We start from the raw sequence: 22289 nt of genomic DNA, 5'->3' as shown, positions 1-22289 counted from the left end.
TAGGGAAATGAAAATCTCCCAAATCTCTCCTCTCTAGCAGACACTTTGGCATTTATTTTCCCAGAGGCTGGGATGTATAACACTGTCTTGCAAAGCTACTGATTTCCCACGATCTACCCAGAAGTGATGTGATGAGTACTTTAAGCTTAGAGCAGCCACTTCTGTGTTCTACAAAGCGCCTCTTGAGGGATGCAATTGCAAACATCAGTACATTCTTTTTCCAACACAATATTCCTTTGCAGTAGATAGTCAATGGTCTAATGTCAATTTTATAGATCTGAGAGAAAACCGTAGAGACCCCACGCATCTTCTTCAGATTAATCTTAGTTCTACAGTCAAATCCCACATTTCCTCTGGCTCGCTCAAGACAGCCAACTCTGCTCTGCCCTCCTCCCCAGAGAAAACCTGCAAATTTTATGATAGATGTATAACATATGAGAAATTTATAGGAGAGAAAAAGTCTGGCCGGGAGGACACTTTTACTAGAAGCCATGCATTTTCATGAACCAGCCACAGTAGTCAGAGGGCTTTGGCTTCCCGCATTTCTTTTTCCATGAACTCTGTGCCATGACTGAAGTTGGCTGGCACCTTCCAGTCACAACCCAACTGATGCTAACCCCATAACAACTTGATCAGTATGTGGGTTTGTGAGCGCAGACTTCACAAGATTCAAGATTGGAAGGGGTAATTCGAAAGGAAAATCTCTAAGAAAATCTGATCAAGGAAGCTGTTCTATTTGTTTTCTGGTGTTTCTTGAAGACAGCAGCAGAATAAAACCCCCTGTCGTTCCCATTTTGCCTTCGCTCCCAGAAGATTCAGTGTCTGTCCAAGCCAGTCCTCTCTCTAACCCTTGTAGCTCACACATTTTTCTATTTGTTACCTTGATTTTCTATTTCTAGGGACCACCTTATTCAATATACAGGGTTTAGGGTAAAATTATATTAATTCATTTTTGGAAAAGGACAAATAATAATGCTTCTTGCCCCAAATGTGACTATGTTTTAGGATTTGTGTTCTTCTCGGCTCAGAGCCCCAGAAATTAAAGCCAGCCTTCTTTCCATCTCACTGCTTGACCTCAGCCAACTTTCTTCCTAAAATCTATGTTGAGACATCCTTTTTTGGTGTGTGTACTACACTCTACAAATTGTTCCTACATTATGGGAATGCTGGAAAAAAAAGAACCAGATCATATCCTGAGTATTCTTCCTTCCTTCTTGGGGGGGAGGGGTATTTTTTATTTCCCCAGCTTTACTGAGATATAATTGACATATAACACTGCATACAAGGGGTTGATTTGCTACACTTATATTTTGCTATAGGATTACCACCACAGCCTTAGCTAAAACCCGCATCAAGTCACGTAGGTATCACTGTGGGGGCAGCGGGGGGTAGTGAGAACATTTAAAATCTATTTTCTTAGCAACTTTCAAGTATAACATACACTATTATTAACTATATTCACAATGCTGTGTATTAGATTCCCAAAGCTTATTCATCTTTTAAGTGAAAGCTTGTACCTTTTGACAAACATCTCCCCATGCCCTCCACTCTCCCCTCCCCACCCCCCTCCCCGACCTCACTCAAGAGGGCTTTCTACACAAAATAACCCTACATCTCACCACTGTTGTGCTGTGTTTAACTTCTTTCTTCCGTGAATTGCTTGAGGCAGCCTCAGCCCCACCTCATCCTGAATACTCTATTTTTATTCTAAATATGAAATGTGGGGTGTAGGTAGGGTTATAGGGTTTTCTTCCTCCAAAATTGTTTCATGTAGCAAAGTAAGCCATATCCACTTGGAAGATTCTTGAAACTAAAGGATGAATTCAAGTAGACAATGAAAATGCTGGACAAGAAAACCTCATCTTTAACTTCAGAGGTTCGGTTTTTAAAGACTGTAAGGAGAAGGTGGGTCATGTGTGGGAAGATTACTGGTCAGCATCTTTGGTTGTAAGCCACAGAAAACAACTCTAGCCAATTTCTGTGGAAAATTAATTCATTGGAATGTTATGTGGCACCTAATAAAACAAGAAGAGTTGTAATACCAGGTTTGGAAGGGCAGGGATTCGTGCAACTCAGGATGTGTGTAAGTAGCAGGCTGATCCACAGTGTCCTTGGAATGAAGGTCCCATCAGTTACCTGTAATCTAATCCCTGTGTCCAAGGGTCAAATTTAAAGAAGCCATCTCTATGACCTGGTTCCTGCTCCAGGTCTATCCCTTGGCCAGTGGATGTGGCATGGGAAGCCTTCTTCACAGTTACCTTGGTCTGTGCTCAGTGGAAGAGGGCAGCTCCCTCAAAGCAAAAGCAGAATGCTGATAACCAGAAGAAGGGAAAGGGGATGACGGTCAGGCAAAAACAAACAAATGAACCATCTTTATGCTTATGAGCTGTTCAACAGTGGCAGTGATTGGCACCAAGACATCCCCTAAACCTCATCATTCCATGAGCTGTGTAACACTTCACTCTATCGTCCCCCTCTCCTGACACGACAGCTAGGTCTCTGACTCCTGTGACTTCAGGAAGTGTGAGAGAAAGAGTGGTATCCTGGAAAGCTCGCACCCAAAAGTCTGTTAAGAGTCTCAAGTTCCTAAGACAAGCAACTACCTCCTTGTGGAAAAATATGGCCTACCCAATATAACTGTTAAACAGTCACATTTAAGTCAAGGATGTGTTGCTTCGGTGATTCCATCTGGAGACTTGGCTGGGAAACACAGGCTTTAAAAACATGGCAGCAGTATCTCTTTCTATAAATTTTTTTACTTTGATCAATTACCATGCCATTCAGTAGGAAAAATGGTATGTGGGTCAATGGCCTATAGCACCCACTGCCCAGGGATGCTTTTTGTTTTCTGTAGCATACCTTGGAAAACCCTTTTTTGGAGTCCCAAGCAGATTTGAGCTGGACCTACCAAATGGGTACTGTGGAGCTGGGGAAGAGGCTCTTTTTTTTTTTAAGTACAAATAGATTAATTCTAGGGTCCAACTTGAGTTTTGTGGACGCTTCACGTAGCTCCTGGGTGCAAGAGGAGTACCCACGCTGGTGCTGGTGCCGACCACCTATTTCAAGCAGCCTTCTCCTACGTTAAGTCCTATTATGTCACTCTCTTTTATTTCCTTCCTGGTGTTTACATAATCTGAAATTATTTCCTGACTCTTGGCTTATCCGTCATCTACCTTCCACCACCGGATAAAGATCTACCAGGGTGAACTTTGTCTTGTTTACAGTTCTTTCCCCACCAAAATGCCTGGCACACAGCCTTCAATAAATATTTGTTTTATAACTGAATCAGTACACAATGGAGTGCAAGTGTCTGCCTAGACTGAGCAGGGGAACCTTCTAACCCATGGGGAGGAGAAAGAGATGATATCCGCCTTATAATTTTAGTATACCTACTATGTGCCAAGCTTTGTGCACACAGCGGTGAACAAAGCAGACAGTCTCTGCCCTTGTAGCACACACAGCACTTTACTGTTAAAGAATACTGCAGTCCTTGATGAGCACTGGGTGATGCATGGAACTGTTGAATCACTATATTGTACACCTGAAACTAATATAGCACTGGCTGTTAACTGTACTGGAATTAAATAAAGAATACTGCAGTCCTACTTGCTTTGTGGACCAAGGATCTCAAAAGTATTTCAATGATGATTCTAATAGTAGTAACTAGTAGTAAGAGTAAATAGCTATAATTTATCGAACATTTACAATGTGCCTGGCACTTTACACATATTATCTCATTTAAATCCTTCTAACAACCAACTTAATGTTAAAGATGAGGCAGCTTGGTCTCCGAATGTGAAGTGGAAGCACCCTCAGTCCCAGAGCTGGTGAGTGTGGCAATCAGCTGGTCTAGGTGACTCCGAAGCCTCCAATACTCATCTACATAGCCTGCCTCACTCACAAACAGGCAGGCTTCAGCAGCCAGGCAGATGCGGACAGGAGAGTAGGGGAGGAATCTCTGCCCTAAGATAGTTCTAGCTCCAGCAGACCACTCCACTGAACCACGCAGGCAATTCCGAATGCCAAGCAGTCACTCCCTCGTAAGGTGCCTCAGCTTCCGCTGATCACAACTGCCGCCATTCACCTGAATGCCTGCAACAGAATCAGGTGTTTGACTTGCCCCACTGCATTGACTCCTAACAGCCCACTTTGCAGAGAAGAAATCTGAGGCTTAGAGAGGGCAAGCCTCCAGCCCAGAGTCCCACAGCTGCTCAGAAGCAGAACTGGCTTTCAAAGTCACACCTACCGATATTAAACCATACCGTATCTCCCAACCCCATACCGAACACCACCTACTTGCATCAAGTCACGGTTCTTTAACTTCTGGGCTTTCGCTTAGGCAGCCGGAGACGGCTCTTCCTCCGTTCCTCCATAGCTAGCACCTCCTGGTCTTTGAAGACTCACATCAGGCATCACTTCCCCTACAGTGGCATCTCAGACTTCCCTTTCTTCTGCCCAGTATCAGTCAGAAGTCTTAGGGAGAGAGCAGAGACTCTGTATTAGAGCAACTAGCCATGAAGTCCATGTGTGCTTTGGGCTTCAGTCACACCAGGGTCCAAGGAGGTCTTTAGGGCGGGCTCTTAATTCCTCTCCCTCTCCGCCTTTACTACTCTCAGTACCGGACGGTCTCTGTTAACATCGTAGCAAATACGCCTACACCACACCCCCAAACTGACGACCAACCTTCTAAGAAATCCAAAGGAAAGGCTTCCGCTTTGGCCAAAGTCCTGAGTGGGACTTTTATTGGCCCTATTTGGGTCAGGTGCCCTAGTCCTGAGCCACTCACTGCGGCCAGGAAGATGCTGTGCTCTGATTGGCCGGGCCTGGGTCACATGCCCACCGTGGGGGGACGGGCTAGCCCCCACCTTAACCATATGGACTGAGAATGGGGGAGGGGTGACGTCTCCAAAGGAAATGTTGGATGTTGTTACCAGACGGGGAAATGATGATCAGCAGGCAAAAATAACAGATGTCCACTACACACCCAAACCCAGGCTGGATTGAATGCCCAATTTCATGTTCATAACCAAGTTTCGTATGGGGATTTTTGTTGTCTATGATTTTTCTCCTCTAATAAACTGTGAACTCTGGGACAGAGGCTCTGCCCTTCTCCTTCTAGTACCCAGAGTTGGACACATTGGAGGTATTCACGTCACATTTGTGGAATGAATGACCAAATGTATTCATTGATTTATGAAAAGCTGATGGTGTTATTTCTTCTATCAAAGACAGCATCATGGTGAGGTGGAAAGAACACAGATGCTAAACAGTGTTTCTTAAAATGTAGTCTGGGAAACCAACTGCTTCAGGTTAAAATACAGAGTCCCGGCCACAGAGCAGATCTCTTGACTCAGCATCTCAGTAAATGGGGTTCAGTTTTTGCATTTTCAGCAAAAACTTGTTGTGATTCTTGTGCACGTTCCTGTTACAACCATGGCAGCATGGTCAGACAGAATCGCCTCAGTGAGTCCGCACGCCATTGTGTCCCACTGTGTGAACTAAGGGGAGTCATACCTCCTCAGCAACTTCCTTTACTCCTCTTTAAGATGGGGCTAAGAAAACCTACCTAATACATACGTAGTGAATCAACAAGGCAACACAGGTAAAGTTTCTGTATAAAGTGCTGTATTCCAGTTTCACTACTTGAGTTTTTGTAATCATAATCACTAACTTGTGGAATACTCACTATGTATGTGCCAGGTGCTGTTCTACGTTCTAGTTATATGTGTTAACTCATGTTAGCCTCACATCTACCTTGTGAGGTAGGTTCTCGCTCTCTTTCTCTCGCTCTCTCTCTCTTTTTTGAGGTATAATTGACATCCAACGTTATATTTGCTTCAGATGTGAGAGGTACACCTGATATTCCTATTTTGCAGATGAGTAAACAGAAACAAAGTCATTTTTCCTGAAAAATGGCTGAGCTAGCTAGGATTTGAACTCAGCTGCTTGGATACCAGACCCCGCTGACTCCACTTTCTGCTTATAGATAATATATTATCATTCCCTAGGCATGCACCACCACCACCCACTTTGGGGTGGGGGGTGGCAAAATGAGGACAATGAAACTCTTGGAGGAAAAGGAGCTCCAAATATGGCCTCGGACTGAAAAACATTGAAGAGAGAAGACAAACAATGACAATGGTGTGTCAGGTCATGCCTTGGTGAAGAACTAATTATTTCAGTCTCTGCTTCACCTGCAATAGAAAAGTCTCGTTTCCTCCCCTTGCCTGAAATGCACCTTTCTAGATTTTATAACACCTCTGCGCTTTGAAAACCAGAACTAGTCTTTAATCTTAGATGACTGTTTTTATTTTTATTTTGAATTGGTATACTTCTTCTTCCTCATTCTTTACTTCTAGACACCAATATATTTTTTTCCATGAAGCATGAGCAAAGCCTGAAGTGCAAGCCAAGCCCTCAGAAATGTGATAGCTGTTACCAAGGATCTGAGAGTAAGAATACAAAACCTAGAATCAAGATTTAAATGCTGCACTCTAGTATCTGAGATGGCACTGGTCCCACGTCAAAGATGGAATAAATAAGGCATTAAAAAAAACACACACACACAAAATTTGTTCTGTGCTCCTTAGCTTTTTCATGGACTGAACTGAAAAGCCCATCTCACTGCTAGATTCTGTTTACCTGGCTCTGGACACTGGGTGTAAAGGAACACCCAAACACTTGTGCTGTTAGGAAGCCTGGACACTTATGTTTAATTAAGATGTAATGTATGTCTCATATAGACACATACCATTGACCTACTTTGTTCAAAAAAGGAAACATTAAAATGAAGTGGTTTCTTAAAGCCAGATGAACCACTATGAGAAACAGTTTTAAAACTTCTTAACCAGTTCCATAAAGCCCTGTGTGATCAGTGTCTTCATCTCCTCGCCCCCTCTGCACTCTGCAAAATTAGGAAGGCAGTCACCTGGTGGGGAGGGTTTCCAATGGTCACCAGGAGGGAGCGCGGAAGCACTGAATGTGAACGGGTGACATATGGTGCTCCTGGGGGGCCGATGACTCTAGAAGAGAGCGAAGTAGTTTGGTGAATGCCAGGGACTAATTACCAGATTACCAGAACTTTGAGGGAACCCTTAAAGGCTAGCCTGATACATTTTTCACTTGGAGAGAAACATCCAGAGGGCAGGGGGGTGGGCACGGAGAGCTTCAGATCAGCATCTTCAAAGCCTGGGGGCTGGTGGCTGGAGTTTGCTCTGCGGTGGAGAGCCCACCTTTCTGCCTATTTCCTAGCTCTTGGCCCGTCGAGTTCTGTGTCCAGTGTCCAACAAGGGGCCTGGCCACAGCTCCCTTTTCTTGGGCTATGTACTTTCAACCAGTTTTGAGCAGCCCCATTTCAGATTGGCCTTTTTATGTTTGATATAAAGAATAGTTGTTGGCCAATTTCATCTTTTCATCGCTGTTCTCTAGGCCTGAATCCAAGCAGTTTGTCAGATGCTCATTAACTCCCCCTTTGGCTCTTTCTAGTGTGTCTCCTAAGCTCATTGTGCCAAGAACTAACGCTTTCTTTTACACGATTCTCTTTCTCTGCTCCATCAGGGAGACAAATTACTTTCCAAAAGGGATCGCCAGGGATGGTTTAATGAGAATTTCTTTGGGGCTAGGCATGGAACGCAATGTAGTTAACATTCGGTGGACTTAATTGGACTTTTCTTTTCTGCCTCTTTTTAAAAAAATCTGAAGCTATCCTGTTAATCTCTCATTTGTAATCAATTGTGTTGACTAAACAAAAGTCTAGGTCGTCTTTTCTTCCTGTCCCAGACAATCCTTTGTTGCCTCTAAATGCCTCATTCTTGAGTGATCCTGGTCGTAGATGGGCCCGATTGTTGACAGTTCATTATTGCGCTTTTGTCCATTTAATCTTTCTTGCTGTGTTTTGCATGTGCATGCCTTAATGAGCTCCGTTGGCAATTAACATGTTTCTAGGAGCAAACTGGTTGCTCAGACGTTTGAGAGGGAAGTGCAGGGAAAAGGGCAACGCAGCTGCCTTGAGGTTGTTTATTTCCCAGCGTTTTCTCAAGACTCCTGTCCTCTCTTTAGCAGCCCCCCACCCTGACTCCCATCCCCCCTCGTCCTCCCCCAGCCCCTTCACCACCAGCACACCTGGATGTCTTGGTGCTGTAACTCTCACCCCGAGCTCAGGCAGCCTTCTATCCTCTTGGGAGCCAAACAGCAAAATGGGGACCACATAGATCCACTTCTGCAGCCAAGGCAAGGACGAGTACAGTACCCCCCAAAATGTGTCTGGATGCTGGCAACTTCCCTGTGTCGCTCTTTGCAGAGAGGAACCTCTAACCCGCCTAAGGCAATAGGACTGTACAATCTGTTATGTACAAGGCTGTGGCTTTGGAAGAAGGAGGGTTTTTTTTTTTTTTTTTTTTGAGTCTTGCTGGCAAGATTGCTGAAGTGTGAGCAGTCATGGACAGAACAAACATCTTGAAGGGGAAAAGATAATTGGAGTCTTTTTTGTGTCTGTGACAGGATTCCCCTCCCCCGCAATTTGATTTTTTTTAAAATATTTTTTAAGGGCGGCCTCTTCAATTTAATCAAGGTTAGAAGATTAATATGCAGCTGATGACTACCTTGTTTAAGTCATTTATTAATATTGCAAACTACAAGTCATGCAAACAGTTTAATATTAAGAGGGGGGAAATCTGAAAACAGAGCCCTTTCACCCATCAATTCCGATGCATGGTGAATAGCTAAGAAGGATCCCAGTTGAGGTGGTTACTGAAAGGCTTAGTGTTGGCGTCAGAACCTTGGAGGGCTGTGAAAGGTGTTTAGCCACTCAGGCAAAAGGTTTCTTTTCTCTTGGTACTCCCCTTTGCAGGTGAAGGAATCCTTTCTTGAATCCCACACCTGAGGCAGGACATCATAAACCGGGAGGAGTGACTTCAAACCTGTGGAAAGCAGAGCTAAGCCCTGTAGATACAGGAGAACTCTCTGTTTATCTGCAATTACCGCCAGATGTGAAATAACACCTCCTCAGGTGAGAGCGATTGACGGGAGCTGGTGTGAAGGTTAAGTAACAGCCAGGTTATGCGGAAAACAACCTCAAGGAGGTTGGAGCATGCCAGACACTCTGCTCAGGTGAACCTCAGAGTCACAGTTACTGCAGAGATGAGCAGTCCAGGAGAGAAATGTCTCGTGCTCCACCCATTGCTTGGATTTCATTTGCTGCCTTGTTTGCAAGCGCGCCATCTTCAGAACTGTCACCTGGAAACAAATTTCTCCAGTTTTATGAGATGGGTGACACTTGTAGTCTTTCTCCTGTGAAAACTTAGTACAGAAGAATTTCTCAAAGTTTTCTCCCTTGAAGGTTAGAAAGTGATTTCCCTGGATGGGGGTGCCCCATCTTTTTTTTTTTTAATCTTTTCTTCTTAAAGGGAAAGAAGAGAACTTGATCACGATTTCCACATGCAGGCCAACTTTTTAACCCAATTCTCTTAAGTGGATGATTTGCATGAAATTTTGTGGTGTCTGCCCCTTGCCCAAAGTTCTGAAACTATTTAAAAAGAAGGTGGGCTTGTCCTGACCATTATCTGGTCTCCAAGAAGTGAATCTGCAAAGCATCTTTTCAGGAATGAAAGAAGGAAAGGACTTCAGTTAAGAGGACTGTCACAGGGCCCCGCGATCTCCCAGAAATGGGGGAGGGTGTGTGCGTGTGTGTGTGTGTGTGTGTGTGTGTGTGTGTGTGTGTAAGGAGGGTCAAATAAAACCTGGTATGAGCACAGGGGGGAAAGCTGACTCCTCAAACCAGCCCGCAATCCCCCTGGGGATAGATGTCTGGGAAAAGCAAGGCGATATTTCCATATCCTTGGCCGCCAAGTCCTCCTCGCCCATCCTGGGGTTTCCTGGGGTTTGTGGCATCCATGGAGATTTCGGAGTTAAATCTGCATATCCCTCTGGGTCCCAATCTCCCCTCAGCGAACTGCAGCCAGAACGAGCTAACATTTAAATTCCTCCTCGCTTCCTCGTTCCCCCTCCCCTCACTGCGTCTTCCCAGACTTGAGGGGGGGGGGGGATTACAAAAACGAGGACGCTCTCCTTTCAGGAAATGGAATTCTAATGTACACGTTCCTATTTCTGAATCGGAGGTACTAAAAATACTCCCGCGACAGCCTGAGGAAGCTGTCGCCGTCCTCTGTGCAAACAAAATCGACAATTCTCCTTCCCTGCGCAATGGGTCGGCAAATTGGGCGGGGGCCGGGACCCAACCTTTGGCTGTAACCTGGTCAGAGCTTCCACGCAGCAGCCGAACGTCGTCCTGCGGGTCCCAACCTGGAGATTCATCCCCCACCCACGAGAACTGAAGGCCGTTTGGGTTCCCTAAAAGCCTCCCGGATTTCGAATCCCAGCCCTACCCAGTCCTGTGACCTTAGGCATGTCATTTGGCTTATCTCTGCCTCAATTTCTTTGTCCGTCCGTAAATCATCCCCCGCTTGAGGATTGTTGTGAACATTCGAAAGCACGTGTGGCGAGTGCCTGGAATGGAGGCAAGCCCTCGGGAAATGTGAGCTTTTATGATCTTGGAAGCCCCCTGGAGCGAGCAGCACTGAGCTCCTACTGTATACCGGGTGTTGGGATAACCCGCGCTCAAGTCACTTTCAAAGTTACGGGGGAGTTTCCTTTTGCATTAACTATCTTTCCCTCCAAATAACCTCCACTTGCCGTGGAAATCCGCGTGGGATTGGCGCCCAGCTGCCGCCGCCCTAGCCCTTGCAATGGCAAGGCTGCGTGGAGCGCGCTCCCCGGCCCGGCGCCGCAGTTCCTCCCCACGCCCGGGAACATTGTTCCAGAAGACGTGGGCTGAATCGCGGCGCGAATATTAAGAGTGTGTGTGTGTGTGGAGTGGGGGGAGGTCCGGCGCGCCGAGCCAGTAATCTGAGCTCTTGATTATCCAGATTCGGATCAAACGGGGCGGCGGCGGCCGACCCCCTCCTGGGAATGATTAGATGATTAATGTAATGCTGTTTGAAGGGTCTCTGTTTTCTCTCTTAATTTGGGTCATTACTTAGGAAGCAAGCGTGAGATCATTTCATCAGCGTGCTCGGCGGCGGAGATAGCTATTCAGAAAATGGGCTAACTGCGCGGTAATCAGGGCGCGGGAGGCGGCGGCGGCGAGCTCCCGGAGTCCGGGTGCGCCCTCCCGCGGCAGGGCGCACAGCACCCGGAGGCTGGCCCCAGATCAACAGCAGCGGCCAGGGAGCCCCAGAGCTCCGGCTGGGCTGGGGACCCTTGGCCTCCAGCTCCTGTCTCCCGGAAAAACTGGGAGGAAGAGTCTCCCCGCCCCCACCTCAGAGGTCGCCCAGAAAAGGGAACATGCTCGCCGGCGGGGCACTGCCCTGGGCGTTTGCCCTCGCGCGGCAAGGCGATTTACTGAAAGATGCACCTAAACCAGCTCTCCTACACCCAGCCACTTTTAACCCCTCCTTTTTTTTTTTAATTTTCTCACCCAAATAAGGCAACACCCAGAATCCCAAGCGTCGGAAGTCACCAAAGAAAAACTTGGCACCACGTGTAGGCCGAAGTAGACCTTTGCTCCCTCGCTCCCGGTGTGTATGGGGGTGGGGTGGGGGGCTCTTAACATGCAAGCGCCGCAGGAACCCCGGCTTGGCTTCACCCTGGTCCCAGCACCCCAAAGGAAGTCGCATTTGGGCAGGGAAATGCTGTAAACGCCTATTTCCTTCTCATTCTTTGGGGTTGCCGAGCTGACCCGGCGGCGGAGGGGGGGGAGGGGGGAAAGAAAACGAGCACGAGTGATTCTGTTTATTGTGTTAGACATGTATATATTCCGAGTTCGCTTGTACAGGAGGATTTACATGGCTGTATAAAGATGGCTGGGGGCGCCGCGCTCTTCCGGGGCGTTCACGTGACAGGCTGGGGTGAAAACCCGCCGCCCGAGGAGAAGCGGAGGCCTGGAAGGAAATGCGTTTCAGCGCACTGGGTTTAAATGTTTCCCGAATACACAAAGGTGGGAGCCACGCGTTTGCTGCCAGTCATCGAGGAAACGTTTAGCTTTCCAAAAAATATGCTGGTTTCGATAAATAGATTTTAGCCTCTCTGCTATAGTTTTTTTTTTTTTTAATTTTCTTTTAATTTTAGAAATAAGTTTATACGTGTGATCTGTTTTCGGGCTGGATGGGGCTGGAAGGGAGGGCGAGGCAGTAGCTCTCAGCTCTGCACTGTCCGAGTCAGGTCCTTTGTGGAGGGCGCAGTAGGCCCCACGCTGTCGTGGAGTTTGCGCACGTGTTTCTTTAAGTCAAAGTTTCTGCAAAACCCTTTGCCGCAAGTGGCGCACGTGAAAGGCTTCTTGTCGTTGTGGGTGTGCATGTGGAAGGTCAGGTTGTAGACCTGGTGGAAGGCCTTGTTGCAGATGGTGCATTTGTACTGCTTCTCGCCGCTGTGAGTCAGCTTGTGGTTCTTGTAGTTCCCTACGGGAGACCAAAAACAAAAAAGGAGGGCGGGGGGAATGAAGTAGGATGCCCCCTCCACCCCCCGAGCGTCCCGGGGTTGGCTCAGGTGCCCGCGCAAAGAAGGCGACGCTTGGCTAGGCGGGCGCGACCTCTCCGAGTGAAGAAGTTGTCAAACTTCGTCTGCGTCAAGCCGAAGGCTCTCACGGCAGGATGGAGGGCCGAGTCCCCGCGTCGCCGCCCCGCGCCCCTGCCCCGCCCGGTGCACAGGCCCGCGCAGCGTCCCTCCCGCTGTGCTGGGCTGGCCGGGAAACTTTTGCACAACCCAGAGACGCACCGGGTCCTCCTCCCGGCGGCTGCCTCGCTGGAAGAAATTCGCACGAACCCGGGCTTCGTCCCTCAGTTTCTGTTTATCTTCTCATTTTAAAAGTTACTCCCTCTGGTCCCCCCAGCTACCACCTGGAGATCCAAAAGTGCCTTGGAAAACCCAAGCCGGGCCGGCGGGGCCTGGAGGTGTTGGGGACAGGAGTGGTTTCTCCCAGTCTTGTTATTCCCAGGAGGTGGAGTTTGCCTCGATTTTTTTTTTTTTTTTCATCTGAAAGGGGTGTCCCGGCTACAAAGACAAGCTTTTTCTATAGGGCAATAGCCTCTCTTTCTCCTACTTCCTTTCCCTCGGCCCCTTTCTTCCTTCCCACCTCCCAAACTCGGAGTCTCCCAGTGCAACCAGCCTGACTCCAGCGAGGTCTACTAACCCGGCCCGGGGAGCTCCCACCCAAACCCGTCACAACCCGATTCCAAAGAAATGCTGCGCCCGAGCTTGCAGCTCTCACGCTCCCTCTCTGCGGATCCTTCTTTGCCTTCCCGCTCGCAGCGACCCGCCGAGTCCCGAGGTGAGAGGTGAGGAGAGGGCCTCGCCCCGCACATTACCTTTTTGGTGAAAGCCTTTGCCGCAAAATTCACAGACGAAGGGCTTGTAGCCCGCGTGGATGCGGATGTGCGTGTTGAGCGTGGAACTGCGGTTGAAGGCTTTGCCGCACTGGTTGCATTTATGCGGCTTTTCCTGCGGAAAGGGGCGCGCGCACAGTAAGGCCAAGGCCCCGGCCAGGAGAGGCCACCTCAGGGGCCCCTTGAAGGGGTACCTTGAAGGGATACGGGGCCCCCGGGAGGGGTAAGGGGAACCCTTGCCACCGTCGCTCAGGCGCGGGGTGTTGCGCGCGGGCCGACCTGGACCCGGGGGCCACGTACCTGGGTGTGGATAATTTTGTGTCTGCAGAGCGTGCTGGCCTGGCGGAAGCCTTTGCCGCAGACTTTGCACACGAACGGTCTGGCTCCGGTGTGGACCGGCATGTGGCGGGTGAGGTTATAGTGCGCATTAAACACCTATGGAAGGACACGAGGGGGCCTTGTGGTGTGTCCGGCCGAGAGAGGCTAGAATCAAACTGGGGAGGCCATAGCCTACACCCCCCAACCAATACTCCCTTCAGAAACCAGAGCCCTTTTCATTTCGCAAAGCGCTTCCCAACCCACTGCGCACTCCAGTCCCGTGTGGCCGCTGACAACGACATCCCCATTTTACAGAATGGGAAACTGAGGCCTAACTAGGCCCCCAGTGTGAGTAGTAGATAGCTACTGGGGAGCTCCTGAACTTGAGAAAAGGGCGGTCCAGGCTGCCTCAGGGAAGCAGCTGTCCCTGCTCATCCCTCCCAGCCCCCGCGGACCCGGGGCCTCACCTTGCCGCACACCTCGCAGGTGAAGTTTTTGGGCTTGCCGTCCGCAGAGCCCCCAGGCAGCTTGCTGTGGCCCTTGACGCCACCGCGCTCGGCGGTCAGAGCCGAGTTCTCCTTCAGCACCTGCTCCAGCGGCGCGGGCAAGCGCTCCTTATGGGCATAGGGGGCCGGATGGGGGAACTTGTCCGCGGCCAGGCCGGCCAACTTGGCGTTCTCCAGCAAAAAGAGCTTGGGGTGCGCAGCCAGGGCGGCGGGGGCCTGTGCATTGAGGAGGCCGGATGGGAAGAGGTGGCCTCCGAGGAGCTCAGACGGCGGGTACGCGGCAGAGTCCAGGTAGTTGAAGTAGTAGAGCGAGCCGCTGGCCGGCAGCCCCACCGCCTGGTTGATGACCTGCGGCTTGATGACCCTGCCCGCCGGCAGCGCAGACGGCGCCAGGCCCAGATCGGCCTTGCAGCACACGCCACAGTTGGTTTTGCACAAGCCGCTGGCGCCGCACACCGGGGCCCCCCCGCCACCGCCGCCGCCGCCGCCGCCGCCGCCGCCTCCTCCTCCTCCTCCACCGCCGCCCGCCCGGAGGCTGCTTTTCCAGAGCTCGGAGTAACTGAGCAGCGTCTTGGACGGCACCTCGTAGCCTAGGGGCTGGAGGGGGATCATACAGGGCAGCGGCGAGCAGAGGTTGAGCAATTTCTTGCCCTGGCCGCCGTCTGCCTCCAGCGTCCCCGGCCGGGGCTCAAAGGGCGCACGGGGCTCCGACGTCTTAGCCATGATGCGCTCGATGGAGAAGGCCAGCGTCTTGGAAGTGGCCGGCGACGCTCCAGCGCGCGGGCAGGCCGGGGGCACCATGGTCTCCAGGGAAGCCGAGCTGGCCATGGCGCGCTGAGCCGAGCCTTGCCGTGCCGGACTGGGCCAGGGCGCAGCCTCTCTCCTCTAAGTCTGCATTCCGGAAAAGGCAGGGAGGGAAACCGCAATTTAATAAGCACCTTGTCGGGTCCAGGTCACCCATTTGCATTCAAATGAACAGGGGCAGAACAAAGTGCACCCAAGGGTACCAAATTACCGCCCATTAACCCGGCGCGCAAAGGAACCCACCAGCCCCTGCCCTGAGACTTTGAAAGGGGGAAGAAGGGGGAGGGTTTACAAAGGAAAAGGAGAGAGAGAAAAAAAGAAAGAAAGAAAAGAGCCTCAAATTAACCCCCCCTGAGCCGTTCCCTGGACCCTGGCCTCCGCCACGCGTGCGGGGAGCTGGACAGTGAAGGGGCAAAGTTAAAGAGGACCAGGAGAGCCACCTCGCATTTACCTCTTTCCCCCACCGCCAAGGAGATGCGTTCCGAGCCATGCAGCGTGTCTCCTCTGTCACATTTTGATGGCAAACATCTTCCCCTCCGCGTGAGATCACTGTCTTTTACATTCAGCTGACATCACATGAAGTCACTTGAAGTGGAATGACATGGGCGGCGGCGCGGCTCCCGTAGCGGCCCCTGTGTTCCCCCGCGCCTGCCGGCCGCCGCCGCCACCGCCCCTCAAACTTTAAAAGGAGGCAACTGGCGCCCGCGCTCCCCTCGGGAAAGTGCGAGCGGTTCGCGAATCGGGAAGGAGGGAAGAGACGGGAGGGGGAGGGGGAGGAATCGTGATGGTTTTGCCGGTGGAAAGAAGGTGGGGGGAGCCCAAACCCAGGCAGAGTTCCGTGCGTGATTCACAACTTTGGGGGCCTATAGGTTTGAGGGACGCGGGGAGGGCAGAGGGTCCTGCACGCGCCGCCCCAAAGGGCCCCTGGGTGTCCGTCTAGTCGCTGAACTATCCCTTAGCCCTCTGCAGCCGAGCTGGGCATCGTGCTAATAAACTGCCATTTAGCCACGGAGCCGGCGCCAGCCCCGAACACGCGCAAATGATAATTACCTCATTAGGATGTGGCGCATGGACGCGGGCGCCGCGTTTGGAGGGGGGAACTTGTTAATGGGGAAATATTAATTTATGCAAAAACAACGAGCTCGCCTTGGCTGGCGTCGGGGGTCGGGAGAGAGCTCCCGCCGCCTAAGGACGACCCCGTAGCGTCCGGAAGAGCAAGGCCGCGCGCCCAGATCCCGGGGGCCTCGGCGCCCGGCGGGTGCGCCTCCCCCTCTCTGGCCGACTCCCCGCCTGCGGCTGGGGGAGACTGCACAGCAAGCTGGAGGACTGTTTGAGATCCTAATCGATCAGAATCGCTGATTTGTGATCGGGTTTCTGAGGCAAAGCCGGGCTCCGCGGCTGGTTTAGGGCTGCGTGCGGGGAGGATTCGGAGGGCAGCTCTCCCGGCTGATGGGTACTTACTGTTTGTATAATTGAGAAGGTCCAATCTCCACCTGTTTAAGGAGCAGATTGAAACAGCAGAACCTCCCCTGGATCCTATTAAAACGTTTTTCCTCCTAAGGCCATTCAGTCGAACCAATTTTCCGAAGTGATTCATAGAGCTGAATTCTGCCAAGGCAGCTCTTTCACTTTTAGCCACTAAAGCACCGCGTGGAACCGGGTTTTGTGTTTTTCTAAAATAAAGAGAAGGATTATCAGAGGGGAAAGGGAGGGGGCTTGAAGGGGGGCGGGCAGAGACTTAGTGTGGCCAGAGGTACAAGCAGAGGGAAGAAAAGGGCCTTTTCTAGACAGGCCCCAAGTAAGTTCGGAGGAATTCAGCGTTTTGTGCCTGGCGCACAAAAGCAGCGCGCTCCACGCTCGGTTTGGAGGGGCTGAATTCATCTGTTTGCAGACCATTCCACCTGCGTATCACAACAAACTGCTCAAAGACGCTCCAGCACTTTCAACAGGCCGGGCGCTCTTGGCGACAACAAAAGTGGTCGAGGCTGAGGGTTCTTGTGGGGGTGGGTGGGGGGAAGGCCAGCCAGAGAGAGAGCGAGAGAATTAGGTTTAGGGAGGAGGAAGGGGGGTGCAGGGGTTTTTAAAAACTTTTGGACGGTTTTGTTTGCGCGACAATTATATCTTGCCAGCCGGCTTTTGCAAGACCACGAGCTTTGTAGCCGCAACCACAGTTTAAGAGGATTACGGTGGGTATAATATGAGCAAACAGGGTTGAGGGTTTGATAGTGAATTTTATCTCCAAAGATACACGATCTTGTGGACCCCGAGAAAATGCTACTGGAAGCAAACCCTTTCCTTCTTCGCTCAGGAACAGGTCTTGAGGAACTGAGTATCCTGCCCGAGGCCTCTCAGCTGCAGAACATCCCAGAAAACCATCAGGGAGAGAATGGGAAAGGTCTAGTTGTAACTGAAGGCAAAACGCTCCTTTTCCCTTCAGAACTTCTCTCTACTACCCACTCCCCCGCTGCCCTGCAATTTCAGACCCGATATTGACCTGGCAGGTGAGGGAAAGGAAAAGTGTACTTGGAAAGCAAGGGGAGGGAACAAAGAGATGTCTCCGAGGGAAAGTGGCCTGGAGGGTGACATCCGTGGGTTGATTTTCTCACCCTGCCAAGCTGGGAAACTGCCTCTACTGCCCCAAAATTCAGCAGGCATGAGTCTGTCCCCCTAAAACCCTTCTCCCCCAACTTCCAGATTTCGAAGCTAGAAAGAAGCTTGCTCGTCTGAAAAAAAATATTTCCATATACAGCCCATTGAATTTAGATGTTCAGAGAGGTGGAATTCCAGACCCAGTGTACCCCCATCCCCATGTTAATGTGAAAACAACACAGAGGAACCCCCCCACACACACACACCACCGCCACCAAACATGAAACAAACCAACAACTCACCCCGACATTGAAATAGTATCAATACACCCGCAGGGGCTCAAAACCCGAATTTCTATCCCGACTTTCCTGCGTGTCTCGTGCAGTCACCGGCACTGCGCCCCAACCCCCTTTCCAAATTGGGTAATTGTTGATCTCAGCAGCACGAAAGATCTGCTGGTTTGAAAGCTCCATCAAGCTGAAAGGCTTCCAGAGGCTTTCCGTGAACCTGTCTGGCCATCCCTAGCGCTTTTTTTAACTGCATAAGCCGTCCCGCTCTCCCCCGCATCACAAAGGAGTGCTACCTCCACAGAAAGAAAACATTTGGGTAAAAACAAGTTGCCCCTAATGTGCCTCTCTTTCCAAATGTTGGGTGAATACACTGGCTTTTATAAAAGTATTTAATTAGCTTCCACAAACTTCTCCTTCCCTTGCCCGCAGATTATATTGAAGTGGAGGGTTGGAGACTATTTTACACCTTGCCACTCACATGTTAATTAATCTCTATCTAACCCTAATTGCAGTTTATTCAAGCACCGCTCAACAGCTCACCCACACAATAAACACTGATCCTACTTTTATACATATTACTTCACGTTAACACATTGAGTAATTAACTCCAGTACCAACTAATAGTGCAAACAAATATTTTCTGTAAACGAGATGATTTCAGGCAGAATAAAAGAGGACTAGGGAAACGTGGCGCTTGGTGGAGGGAGTGCTGAGATTTCCATTCGCTGGCCCCCAACCCTTCAAATTCATTCTCATTTGCAGCATTTCTTTTTTTTGAGGCTGAAATGTTAACAAAACAAAACAAAACAAAGAGGGACAGCCATAGGAATGAAAATCTGACAATTTTATGAAGTTGGTGGCAGAGTTCTGCAAGATGAGGGGTCACTTTTTTTCTACCTACACATTTTCAGTGATGGGGGAGGTCCAAAATAACGCCACGTGAAGGGCAGCAGGAGGCTCCAGGGATAAGCAGATGTTTCCGGGATGTGAATCCTTCTACGTTAAATAAAGTTTTCCAAAGCTTCCCGCGCTAAAGAAGTCCTGTCCTGCAAAGCAATAGTTAGAAGTGGACCAAGACTGTGGTGATAAATGAGAGGTCCCATCTGTCTCCCCAGTCCAGACTGGTACAAAAGCTCCACTTTGGAGGTGCATGTGCCTTGGGTGGGCAACCGGACCAAGCAAGCCACCTCACGCGGAGGCACGCGGTCTTGGCCCAGGCGAGGCCCACTAGGCCTCAGCGCGCGCTCCGCCCCAGGGGCCGCATTTCGAGCTGCCCTCCTACACGCAGGCCCGTGGCGGACGGTCAGCCTCACCTGGACGGTGCGGAGGGCGGCCCACTACTCTTGGCCTGCCAGGCCTGGACCCACCGTGGGGGTCTTCCTCCGCCCTGAGGCCTCAGCCCCGGGCCCCTCTCGTTCCGGCGCCTCAGCCGAGAAAGCCAGACGCTTTCCCCTGGGCCCATTGGGCCCACGCGTGGTCCTCAACACCTCGGCCCGGGCAGGGAATCACGGCCGGAGTTAAGCCTGACGCCCCTCGGCGGCCTGTGCTCGTCCCACGCTGCAGAGCGGGGTGCCAAGGCCGGGCGCTTCTGCGGCTCCGCTGGGCCTGACCGACGCCGCGACCTCGGGGATCCGCGGCTGTGGGACGCCGCGCCCGTGCCAAGCCGCTCGCACACCACTGATTGGGGATCCAGGCTCAACCCCAAGGCCTGGAGCGCAATGTTTTAATTGAAATCGCAGGTTTAAGCCCAGCTGGCGGCTGTCTATTGGTTTTGCAAGGGCTTCTCTTGTGGGAAGCATATTAAATATGACTGGCGCTGCTAGAGGCTCCCCTCTCCTTCTGCCCCCTCCCTCTGGCCTTTCTGTGGTCACTAACCCGAACACTGTAATGATGACTTTTGTTTCTATTTTTTGTTGTTGTTTAATGCCAGAAGTCGCCCTCACTTTAGGACAAATTACTTAGCAGACGCCTTCCCGGGGTGGAGACAACCTCAGAGGAAAATCCCTCTCTTGAGCAAAAGCTCACACTTCGCACCACTGCCGGCCTCCCGGAGGAGAAAGGCAAGCGTTTCTACGGCAGGAGAGGCGTCGCACTTCCGGCTCTGGTCGCTTGCATCCGTTGGTTCTAGATGACAAGAGGCACTATTATTTTAAATATTATTATGATTTTCTCACCTGAGTCTTAGGTTGCAATACTTAATACAGCCTCCCGCCATCTCCCCAGGGAGCTGAGCAGCTCGGGGGCCCACGGAGGGCTCGAGGCTGCTGGGCTTGGGCAAACCCCCACCGGGCAGATTCGATGTTTTCTCCCCGCTCCTCCGTAACTTGTTGGGAAAACAAAACAAAAACCCCAAATCAAACTTCACGGTTGAAGCACTCTCCCTCCCTCACTCCCTCCCTCCCTTTCTTACTTCTTTCTAAAGGGATATTTAGGATCTGATTTACATGGTGCCACGCTTAACCGCTGAAAATAGATTAACTTCTGAAGAGAAATTTTTCTGCGATCCTCTTTTTTTTCCCACCCCCCCAGGAAGCATTTTATTGAAAACATTCGGACCGGCTTGCCAGGAGCGGGCTTGTCCAAGGCTCAGGGGCCTCCGCCTTCGGTGCGCGCGGTTTGCAGGATTAGTGCGGCCAGGAGACAAAGAGCCCCAGATACCCCGGCCCCGGCTGGCCGGGCGCGCCCGGAGGACTCCGGGGCTCCGGATACCCGCACGGAGCGCGGGAGCACAGTCTCGGGCCCGGGCCTCCAGGGACAGATGGGCCAGAGCCGTCTGCATCTGCCCGCGTCCTCAGGGAGGCTGCGGCGCCCACAGCCTCGGTGGCCGAGCGCCTGTCCCACTGCACCCGGCGGCGGTTTTGCAGCACCCGTTGCATTCGGGGACTAGTTTGCAAATCTCAATGCACCCACGGACTGCTTTTCACCCTTGAACACGAGAGGCGCTTATAAGCCAAGGGCGGCCGGCTTTGCAGCCAAGAGGAGAATCAGGCGGTGGTGCAAACCTATCGTGATTTCCAGAATCCTCCCAACCCCCTCTGCCATCACATCAGAGGACATTAGATACGTATTTGGAAATCTGGAAATACGCGCTCCTAGGCCAGAGGGATTCTCCCCAAAGAGCAGATCTGCAGTCTCTACCCACTCAGGTTTAGTGAGCGCTTCTCTCTGACTACTGGATGCATATATAGTCACAAATTAAATACAGGTTTAAATATGTATGTAATTAAGTATACATATTTAAATACATATATATGCGTTATGTATGCGCATTGTGTATATATGTATGTGTATATGTATATATATTCACTGCTATCGACAACCCTTCACTTAGAAATGCCATTTAATTAGGAATCTGATCCAATACCCTCGCGCAGCAATTTGTCAGCGGACGTGTCATTTTGCGAGGCGCAGGGGGGAAGGCAGGCGCCTCACGCAAATGCGTTTTCCTCTTGCGATGCTGTTTTGGTGTGCAACCCGGAGGAAACAATCATTTATGAAGAACAACTGATATATATTACACACACATATACATATATATACATATACACGTATATGTGCGTGTAATATATACATATTGTGTGCACGTGTGTGTATACACACACACACACACACATATATATGAAATTAAAAGGAGTTTTGGTGAGTGACTGGCCCTGCCTAATTCGGGTGCTGAAGATTTCTGACTTCCTGGGAAGACGGCTTAGGATCCTCCGCGTTATTTAACTTGGCAGCTAGTTAAACTCCGTGGTGGAGCCTGCCCAAAGGTATTAGTGTTAAGTGCTGAGAGCTGGAGTTAAGCCGGCAGGGAAAAGGAAGGACTGGAAGGGGCAAAGGGGTGAGAGGAACTGATTTCAGATTCGTCCAAACTTCTGGAAATTTGCCGGGCAGCATAGGTCTGTGTTGGCTGGCCCGTTGGTTAAGAACCTGAAATGCTATGATCACTTTTGAAGCGAATCTCTCCATTCTCTCCTTTGGTGGGTGGTTTGGTTTGGTTTGGCTTTGATAGGCACTTCCCAGGTGTGCGGGCAAAAAGTTCTTTCCAGCCTGGGTTTCTTGAGGTCTACACTGTTCAGCCGAATCCCATCTTCTCCAGTCCTGGGTCAAGATTTTGGTCTGAGTGCTCCACCCTGGTAGTTTGTAGACTGACTTTGGTAAAGACAAAATGGCAACTGCAAGGATGTTGAGTAGAGCTCCATCAAGAATGAATCAGCCTCTTGCTGCTTCCCTTGCTGTCTCCCTCACACACAGACCCTCTCTCTTTGGGGATTAAGCTAGGGTAGCAATCAATAGGTGATTACTTATTATTGAGGGCCCATTACATGCCAGACACAATAATGAGTTAATACCCACTCTCCTTAGTTCTCACTTCTTCCTATGAAGTATATAGTCATATGCCCATTATACAG

The 22289-nt window shown here is 50.6% G+C and overlaps 1 protein-coding gene across 1 annotated transcript; it reads right to left on the bottom strand.

The window, feature by feature from the left end:
• Window positions 1–12005: 12005 nt before the first annotated feature.
• Window positions 12006–15738, bottom strand: FEZF2 (FEZ family zinc finger 2). Its single transcript, XM_036065554.2, has 5 exons — window positions 15456–15738; window positions 14162–15091; window positions 13677–13811; window positions 13359–13491; window positions 12006–12452 (listed from the first exon to the last, which is right to left on the bottom strand). Exons 2-5 carry the CDS (start codon window positions 15026–15028, stop codon window positions 12193–12195), a joined length of 1395 nt encoding a protein of 464 aa, XP_035921447.2. The 5' UTR covers window positions 15029–15091; window positions 15456–15738; the 3' UTR covers window positions 12006–12192.
• Window positions 15739–22289: the final 6551 nt, after the last annotated feature.

The sequence above is a fragment of the Halichoerus grypus genome, chromosome 1 (assembly GCF_964656455.1).
Source record: "Halichoerus grypus chromosome 1, mHalGry1.hap1.1, whole genome shotgun sequence".
Classification (NCBI taxonomy): Eukaryota; Metazoa; Chordata; class Mammalia; order Carnivora; family Phocidae; genus Halichoerus; species Halichoerus grypus.
Note: the sequence above shows the minus strand (reverse complement) of the source record. Positions and strands in the feature narration are given on the sequence as shown.